The 10408-nt window shown below is 38.9% G+C and overlaps 1 protein-coding gene across 2 annotated transcripts in view; it reads right to left on the bottom strand.

The window, feature by feature from the left end:
• Positions 1–887: 887 nt before the first annotated feature.
• The window catches only part of ptpn9a (protein tyrosine phosphatase non-receptor type 9a), a 218168-nt gene continuing 208647 nt past the window's right edge, over positions 888–10408 (bottom strand). For both annotated transcript variants that reach the window (XM_060853564.1, XM_060853565.1), the window contains exon 13: positions 888–9641. In XM_060853564.1, the coding sequence (XP_060709547.1) occupies positions 9451–9641 (191 nt within the window). In that variant the 3' untranslated portion in view covers positions 888–9450. The remainder of the gene's footprint in view (positions 9642–10408) is intronic.

Genomic DNA, 10408 nt, shown 5'->3' with positions numbered 1-10408 from the left:
ACGAGGGTATTTGTCTCAAACAACTGAAGTCAATGTCTCACAGAGGAAGAACAGAAGCTTTACCCGCATCATTTCAGGAGATGCACTGAACAAGCTTGCATTTATATAGCACCTTTACATACTTGATGATGCTTTCACAGGAAGTCTGATCCATCAGGAAATTGTCTTACACATCCAGATGTTAGCTGACAAAAAAAGCACACACCCTGAAGGTTCAAAATAAAGTCAGTCTGAAGTCTATTGTCTGTGCTACTTGGTGCAGTTACTCAGCCCTTGAGATAGTTTACCAAGTGTTGACTCTCCAACTTTGACTTAGGAATGAGTGGTGGTCCTTGAGTTCACATTTATGAGGTAGTGTGTGTTGCACTGACACCAAGGGGATAGAGAATATCTGCTGGAAACTGTTCCACCTGGATATACATGGTCCAAAAAGCTTGGTTGTGAACTCACAGATTAAGTGCCTTCAAGGTTAAACACCTGGCTTCCCATCACAAGGAGAGTCAGCACAACCCCAAAATAATCAGTAACTCTTCTGATTCAATTTAACTTGGTGGAAACTCAGCTGCAGAGCCTGGCTGCCTCCTCTAAACAAAGCTTGCCTGATATTTCTGGGTGACTGATAACTCAAGTGCAAAATCTTTTTAATTTCAGGTTGGACTAGGAGGTGTTCCATCAAATGTTGATGGAAATAACCCAAAAGTCAAATCCAGGAGGAAAGACTTGCATTTACAAAGCACCTTTCACAACATCAGAATGCCCTAAAGTGTGACGCAACTACCGAAGTACTATGGAAGGCAATGTTCATCCTATGTAATATAGGAAATACATCCAAGTTATCCAACTGCAAGTCACCAATCATTTCAGTTGTAGTGAAATAAAATGGTTTATTGACTTAAAAAAATAATAAATAGTACATTACTTGAACAGCACTGGAAAAGAACAGGAATTAACAATATACGTAATGTAATAACAATCTTCACAAAGCATAATTTTGTCAGTTGAGTTACAATAAATATTTTTAAAGCACTTTAACTTATTATGGGCAGGCTGTTTTAACTACAGTTGGCTAGTAATAGGCCCGTGTCTCAGCCACTGTGTCCTGTAACACAACTTTTCCAATGATTTGGAAACATTATACCTATGGTGGTCCCAATAACTTGACAACTTTTGCTGAAATTTGGCCACAGTATCAAAGAAAAAAAGTGACCATTCAACTGCTGCAGTGAACAAGATGACCGGGGTTTGGTGGTTCACACCCAGTAAGGGGGTTAACTGCAGAGGGCTCTGTGGGAACGCTACAGATTGGAACAAAACTGCTGTGTCAGTACCACATCAGTACTAAGTCTTTGAGCCCTGCTATACTTCTACACCACAATTGGTCTCATTTCATGTTTGGGCAATCATTGCACCGACAATTCATTATAAATTTAACAGTGCAAGAGTAAATTTTGTTACTTGCGAATCAAGTGAACGGTTGAACATAAAATATAAAAAATACACCAATTGTGGATGATGTCACAACATAGTTATCAACAAACAACCTGATTTGAATAGGAATTTCCAAATTCCACAGTTAAAGGAGCATGGTCTTTGAGAATACAGGAAGTATTCGGCAAATTGTTTTGCTTGTAGAAAGACATCAGCTAAACTAATTTGTGGGTCAGGTTTATCATGTTGCTCATCTCAGAATGTGTGCTAAGAACAATACTTTGATATGTTCCGAATATTCGCAATATTTTAAACTACTGTCAAATCAACAATGACTTGCATTAATGTTCAGAACAACATCGGAGCAATATCAATATTCCTGGACTATATGAACAAAGAATCAACTCATCAGTGCACAGGGGCAAGATGAAATCTGCTTAAATTCACATTCTTGAGAATATTAAACTCAGCAGAAGGGGCTGTTAGCATTGCACCTGCAAGGTTGAGGGGGGAGCAGAGAGCTGTGCTCTACACGAGAAGCTTGTTCAGATCATTAAGGAAAAAAAAGACACTTGCCCTTGGCAACTAGGCACTCACCAAAAGGACAACGAGAAAGGTTTAGAAAGTGATTTTAATTCAAAGACTCTTATGAAATAGATTGTCCTTCAAAAAAAACAATAGTGGAAACAGAACTGGTAATACCCTTTACAAAATAAATTGATTAAAAAAATGGAAAACACAAATTTAAAGGACAGCTGGAAATGAACAAAGGAATGAGACCAAATGGACCTGACAGGGAGAAATTCCACTGTTTTGTTGGTTCTATTTCAAATCCTTGGCACATACCAGTGTTAGCTTCAAGCAGCACCTCTTGCAAACAGTGGGGTATTTCACAGACTGATTTAAAAGTCCACTCCTGTTGTTTGAAACATCTTTAAAAAAAAAACAACTGGCAAGTCTGGACTTAGGCTGACAAACATTAGATATTTTGTTCCCACCTCCTGGTGTTTTCTAGAATAAAACAGGATGACATGCATTGTTGAGAGAACAATACATCCCTTGTCCCTTAGCCTGGGTGGGAAGTGAAGACAAGAAAATGTGGTTTTTGATACAGACCCAGTGTGAACTTTATTTAATTAATCCAGGTTTCTGCATCCCAGCATCATCTTCAAAGCATGTTGCTGTAAGAGTTTTGTTCTGTACCCATTTTGTCACAGTTAATTCCAAGTGCAAATAAAATAAAGATCACGCTGCCCTATTGAGCAAAATGGCACAAGCACATGGACAGGTGAAGAGGTTCAAAATGGCTACTACATCTAGATTCTGTTTAGAAACCACTCATGAAGATAAACTTCTAGAATAAGCACAATGTCATGGAGGAGTAGTTCAAAAAGCAGTTGAGCGCTATGGCAATTGGTCTTAGACATTCTTTGGGATGATCGGTTAATGGTCTGAATTGCTTCCCTGATCTATACCATACTTTGCGATTAAGCAGTATATTTGCTCCATGAATCTACTACAATCTCAACTTGTAATAAATTACACGAACTAAAGGCTTAGCAGTTTCTTAACGATTGTCAAGTACTCACCCATATAGTTATCGCAGGTGTTAAGGCTAACACACTTCAAATACTTAAACTCTGGGCACGAGTTACATGTTAGCATAACAGGTTGACTCCAGCATCCTCTAGCAATGGCCAGTTTTGGAGTTGGAAAATCGCTGGTCACAATGAGCACACTCGTCAAAAGCAGAGCTCTAAATCTCACTGGCATCAAAAGCTGTATTATCAACCTCTAATCCTGAAGGAAACATGATGAAGAAATACCATGTAGGCAAATAGATGCATGCACACAGAATAGATATTTTTTAAAAACCTGGCATTTATTTAGCACCCTAATCTCAAAGCACTTTACAGCCAATGAAGGATGTGTAGTAAAATAGGGAACATAATAGCCTATTTGTATTTTTTTCAAATTTATTTGAGAGACTTGGGCGTCGCTGGCTGGCCATCATTGATAGCCCTTGAGAAGGTGGTGGTGAGCTGCCCTCTTGAATCACTGGAGTCCACTTGCTGTGGGTTGCATAGCAAGTCTCCACAAAGGTCAATGTGTTAATGACCAGACAATCTGTTTCAGAAATGTTGGTTGAGGAATAAATGGTGGCGCACATACGTACACATCTATAAAGTGGAAAAGCCATTCTCCAGTGTTTTGTTCTCAGCCTGTTTTGAGCAGCATGTAGAGACAGTCCCTTTATATCCAAATTATTTATATCAAACTAGCGACTATCCTTCTCAGTTGAGGTGGGATGAGAATTTGGAAATAAAAATGTTGAGAAGCAGGGTCTTTATGGGGTTGGAATGGCTGCAAGAAACAGTATAGGTGATCAAGGATTAGGGCTAAGTTGGTCCTTGCTGACAATCTGATGTCCAGGTCTGGAAAATGTGCAGTGTTCCAGTGCATCAGCCTGATTTATTGATGGAATGAGGAGAGATAGATCCATTACTGGGAACTCCCAGGCAGCGCATATTCAAGCAATAACCTGTGAACTGACACTCAGTTTTGGTTTTACCAGTGCCATCTGACACTGGATTTCATTCCAACCCGAGCCAAAACATGAATAAAAGAGCTGAACTCCAAATATGATGTGCGTCCAGACAACATTTAACAACATGACATCAAGAAATTCAGTAAAATTGAAGTCATGGGAACTTTGGGGAAAATTGTCCACTGGTTGGAGTCATACCTAGCACAAAAGAAGACAACTGCTGTTGCTGGAAGTCAACTATTTCAACTCCAGGCCAACTCCATTGGAGTTCTTCAGGGTAGTGCCCTCGGCTTAATCATCTTTAGTTGCTTTATCAACAGATTTCTGCCTATCGTAAGTTCAGAAGTGGGAATATTCACTGCTGAGTGCAATGTTTAGCAAAACCAGCAACTCCTCAGAGAAGGAAGGAATCTGCAAGAAGCAAGACCTGGATAACATGAAGGCTTCAGCTGATCAATTGCACTTGTATCCGAATACCAGAAATGACCACCTTCAACAACAGAGAATCTAATCGTCTCCTCCTAAAGTTCAAGAAATTGCTGAATTTACCAGCCTGGACATTGGGTTACCACTGACCAGAAACAGAACTAGCCATATAAATATATGGTTACAAGAACAGGTCAGAAGCTGGGGATCTCTGGCCAGTAATTCACATCCTGACTCCTCAAAGCCTGGTGCTATCTATAGATATGGCAGGAGTGCAAAGAATACTCCCTACTTCCCTGAATGAGTACATCTCCAACAATATTCAAGAGGAGCGAAACTATCCAGGACAAAATATTGATTGGCACACCATTAACTTAAACATTCACTTTCTCCTCGATACAGTAGCAGCAATATAACTAAATACAAGATTCATTGCAATATCTAGGTAAACTTTCTGCACCTTCCAAACCAATGACCACCATAACTTTTAAGGACAAGACCAAGAGATGTAAAAGCTCATCACCACATACAAGTTCGTTTGGAAATATATCACCATTCTTCAGTGTTGTCGAATCAAATTCTTGGTTTTCAGTAATTTGGTTGGAAATATGAGGATGATGTGTCTATATGTTGGGGAGAAACCTGCTGATAAAACCAAAATGACTGGTGTATTTGTGCTGTAGAACTCTTAGGTCTAACACACTTTTGTTACCAGTATAATGTTCAATCCTAAGCCTGAACACATTCAGCTTAGTTTAATGTCAGCTCTTCTAATCAAACTCATGTTCTCCTCCTCGTTTTTTTTTCACCTTTACAACATCGGGAAGTATAGCCTGTCGACTCAGTCACATTATTGCTCAAATGATCCAAAGAACTGCAAAAATGTTACCGTCAGCTTATAGTAGGAGGGCACACAATGGGAAGGAGTTTTACTCCTCAATTCTGTGACCAATGTTTTATTCTCCTAAGTAGTCAGGTAATATTTTTCCACATTCATATGCCATTCTAGGCTGCAACTCATTGTTCTGGAAATCAGGTTGATGCAGTAACAGGATCAAAACCAAAAAACCATGAGCCTGAGATATACATAACGGCCCATGCGTGCAATGAAGTGTCAACTAATAATATGATCTATGCCTACCAATGTACATTAACCAGTATTGTTAGTGAGGCCAAATTGGGGCTATTGGTTACCATGAAATAAAACAAGCCCATACAATTCAATTGTTTACATGATGGGTTATGATAGCACAAATCTTCCCTCATCATTTGGGTGGCTGATGTACACTCAATTCCAGAATTGCTTCTAATGGAGTATTAAGTTCAGCATTTTCTTTTTGGATAAAAGAAATCTAAGTACTACACAATCAGGAGAGTTTCCACTTTGAGTGCTGCTGTACATACAGTAACAATAACTCATAATTAGTTCATGCTCCTCACTCAGACGCTGAGCAGCAATGATCAATTCAACAATGTTCAAGCTGGTAAGGAAGAAAACCTCTGAACTCAGCGAGTGGAATAGCTTTCGCAGTAAAGTTGAAGAGTCAAATACTTGTACAACAGGAATGCTCAAACTTGCAGTCCTTGTGGGTCATGAATCCTGGGGGCACCACACAAGGTTTTAATCTCTGTTCCCAGTCATTTGTGTACATGTGAGCAACGAAGGATTTATCCAGCAGTGAGGAACATTCAAATATTCAATTCCAAACTCCAAAAAATTAAAATAGATCAGCAAATGAGATGCACAAGTGAAAACACGCAATCTCCGTACAAGTTATTTAGATATTGGCAACATTAAGAGGTTGCAGTTCAGGTACTGCTGTTACAGGAGAGTGCAAAATGTAGATTAATGCTATATAGGTTATGTTGAAATACTTCAATATTATTTAATGAAAGCTACAGCCAGTGTGAGTTCAAAGAAATTTAAGAGATCCATATACACAGGCCTCTACAATATAAACAACAGATACAAAAGAAAATTAGAAAGGCTAATGGAATGCTGGCCTTTATATTCAGCAATGTAGGATATAAAGTGGATGAAACTTTGCTTGAGGTATACAAAGACCCACACTTTAGTACGTGTGCAGTTTCAGACATTCTGCCTTAAGAAGGATATATTAATCTTGGAACTGTCCAGGCACCCAAGACTCACAGGGTTAAATTATGGGAAGAAATTATATGAAATCGGAATACTGAAAGGTAAGGGATGATTTTACAAGAGATTACAAGGATAGATTGTACACTTATTTTGTGCTGGTAGGCAGAGTCTAGATCAAAGGACATAACTTTAAAATCAGAGCCAGGCAATTCAGGAGAAAGAGAGAATTAATGTTTTGAGTTCACTATGATGCTCCTTAAAACTTTTCAGAAGTTACAAAACAGATTTTTGCACTAAAGGTGGTAGTAGTCTGGAAATCTCTTCCTACATGAAGCAGTTGACTGCATCTTAAAAAATCATTTTAAATCTAATATCACTAGACTTTTGCTGACCAATGCCATTAAGGGACATAAACCAAGGCAAGTGGATGGAGTCAGGCTACAGATCAGCCATAAACTTACTGAATGGCAGCCTAATGTTCCAACGTTGAGGACAATGAGTAATGAGAAAAATAGCCCTTTGTTCCCTTTTTGCTCTTCTGAGGTTCTTAAGAGTAAAATTGTACTGTTTCATGCAAAAATCTAAAAAATATTTTGCAGCAGAAATTTGAGCTAGGGAACTAGCTTTTTCCTCACAACCAATGGGTTTACAGCAAATCAATCTACTGAAAATCCCTCAAGTAAAAGTTCAACCAGAACTCAATGTCTTCACTTGCAAGTCAGAAGCACAACTTCTATTTTGGGATATCCTCGGAATCAAGAATGATAACAGTCCATTTAGGTGGGAGTGATGGAGAGTACTGGTGCAAGGCTGAACCTAAACGCTCACTGAATCGTGAATTAGTACAGGACAATTCTCCAAAGGAAATTAGGACCCATTTTGTATGACACATATCAGTTAAGTCAAGATCATCCAAGAATATCCATGACATTGTTGATTTAAGGCAATAAATGACACAATAGAATTAAACCATTCATTTTAACTATTTTGGCTTACAATTCACTAGTTCACATATAAACTTACAATTCCGAAAGTCATACCATCTATCAATTTCAGTCCTGTTACAATGACCATTTATAAACCTGTGTGAGAAAATCAATACAATATAACAGGAACACCATTAAAGGCTGTGATGGCTGTTTTTGCTGAACATCTCCCCCCCCACCCCCAACACACCTGAAAACCAATCTTCTCAAAGTCAAGAGTTTGCTCCATTGCCTTTGTTCTTCCTGACACAAACTAAACAGTGAAAACTGAATAACAGACATACAAGAAAACGCATTGCATGTGTAAAGTAGCACAACATAAATATTGGCCTCAAATTTCCAAGGATGCAGAGAGATTTGGTCAGTGTTGCAAAATATAATTCATTTGAAAGGTACTGTGTGGTAAATGAAAGCACTTGTTATTTCTCTGAAAACTATACACAGCAAAAAATATTGAGCACTCCTATCATGGAATTCATCCTAGATTCCCCTCACTGGGCTCTAATGGTGTGATCACTTCACCAGGAGGAGTGGACTGCTTGCTGTCAGCTGACAATTATCTCTATGTATGGTTGCATCAACCTGAAGGGTTTATACTTGCCTCACAGGTTTATCCATCTCTCAAGGATTATTTCCACATTCTGCCCTTTGGAAAGGAACACAAAAACAAGCCAAGAATTCATGATTGTTGAAAGCAATGACACGACTCAAAGATTACTGAGAAATGTCATCCATCGTAACGGAAATCCTGAAGTTAAGAAATTTGGGCAGGTGCAGAAAATGACCCAATAGTATGCACATAAGCGTACTCAAAATACAGGACTTGTTCTGTCATTTGTTCATGGCGTTAAGTCAGGCTGCAATAAATTTACAATGCCACAGAAATTTCTGACATATAGCAAAGTCCAGATCAGACTGGCTGCTTCAGGTTGATGTATATGGAGATATTATATTAAAGGTCAACAGAGGCAGTGACAAGCAAGAGGGTTACCGAGCTGTGTAAACTCCTCTGTTCTCATGTTCAGCTTGAACGAAGCTTTTGGGAGACAGGTGGAGTTGCAGATTTTCAAAGCAGTTTGGGTAACCATTATGCTTTTAGAACCCTAACTAAATCAAATCCAACTGAGAGAAATGGAAAAAAAAAAGAGATGGAGAAAGATAAAGGGAAGAAAAATAAAGTTCCCCTGAGAGAAAGGTTAAGTTTTGAATAACACTTTGGCTGCATGCACTACAGCCCCAATTACGAATAAAAGACAAGAAGGCACAAAGAGTAAACTCATCTCACAGGCACGGACATCAGTGACAAGTACACAGCTCGGCTGATGACATTTCATTCCCCAGCTTGTCTTTGTCAATGAGACTGACACGAGAACTGCCTCCAGGGTCAAGAATCCGTCTGGCGTTCCCAATGTTAATCATGGCCCGAGGTAACAGAAGTACAACTTGGTGCTTTCTGCTATCCCTCAGATGATGCTTGAGGTAATTTTTTTGTTGTTATTTTCTTTTTGTATGTCATTAACAAGTTTCTTTTTCAGAAAAAGGAGGAAGTCTGGTCCACAGACGACACGTTACAGAACTTCAATTTCCAGCCACATGGTGTCTAAAGGTTGTGGTTTCAGTCTTTGCGAAAATGATCGCCTTCATTTATCATTGACCACTCATGTCTCCTGTACCGTAGATTTTATTTCTAATGCTACATTATTGGAATAAATGAATTGTAACATATTTTCTTCAGGAAATGTCTATATGCTCCATGAAGATGGCTACTGGTACGATGGCATTAAACCATTGTAAAATAAGTTCTATCCAAGTAGTTAAGGCTAGTACTAATTCTAGGATCTTGTACAATCACAAAAGGTGGACGTCTACAGATGTACGAGGAGTATATTAGTAGAGCTCATCTGCATGTGTGCAGAAGTGGTATATAATCTATGTTGGGGAGAGGGGAGGAGGAGATTCTCTTGTTAATGATTGGCTGACAGTAGGTTTTTCCTCTGAGCATGCTCGATAATTGCTGTGTAACAGAAGTAGTACTGGTCAGGAGTCTGGATGCTGAAGGCTCGTTGCGTTCGCATCCTTCGGACGGTTTGGTATATGTTGAGCGTACCCACATCTTCCAGCTGAGAAAGGCATATATCCAAAGTGCACAGAGTGCCTGGAGAGTTAAAAATAAGCAGCGTAAGTATGGGTCTGAACAAAACACATTTAACAAGCCCAATTAGCCAGTCACTGACTTTAGCAAACATTTACATTTATACAGTGAATTTCTATCAAATAAATCTTACAAGAACAATAGAGCACATTTCAAGCTGCAACTGTACATATGTTTGATATTTATAACAGCCCTTTATCTACAGGTCTACTGTGAGAAATTACTCCTCAGCATTCTCTCCAAAGGCCATTGTCCATCTCCTGAGTTCCAAACCCAAATCCAGATCTGTCCCACCGAGTCCAGTATACTTAGAAGTAACAGAAAGGGTTGAAGAGGACCATATTGAGCAATTTGTATACATGGACTTTTGAAAGGAACTTGACAACGTACTAAATAATAGACTTGCTAGAAAAGTTCAAATCCACTGGAGCAAAATGACAATGGCAACATGAATACCAAATTGAGGAAAGGACCGAAGCAGAGAATAGAGGTGAAAGGTTGTTTTGCAGGTTAGGGACAGGGTTACAGTGCTGGAGCCCCAGGTTTGGAATTAGAAATACTGTGCTTTTTGATATATGTTAATAACCTAACTGGCATACAAATGTATAGCATTAATTCAAAGTTTGTATTTGATGTGAAATTCAAATGTAGCAAACAATGAGGACAAGAACAAACTCAGGAAGTATACAGTTTGATGAAATGGACAGATCTCTTGAAATATGAATTGAATACAGAGACGATTTGGAGATGCCGGTGTTGGACTGGGGTGT

Source organism: Hemiscyllium ocellatum, chromosome 42, assembly GCF_020745735.1.
Source record: "Hemiscyllium ocellatum isolate sHemOce1 chromosome 42, sHemOce1.pat.X.cur, whole genome shotgun sequence".
In the NCBI taxonomy this organism is placed as follows: Eukaryota; Metazoa; Chordata; class Chondrichthyes; order Orectolobiformes; family Hemiscylliidae; genus Hemiscyllium; species Hemiscyllium ocellatum.
Note: the sequence above shows the minus strand (reverse complement) of the source record. Positions and strands in the feature narration are given on the sequence as shown.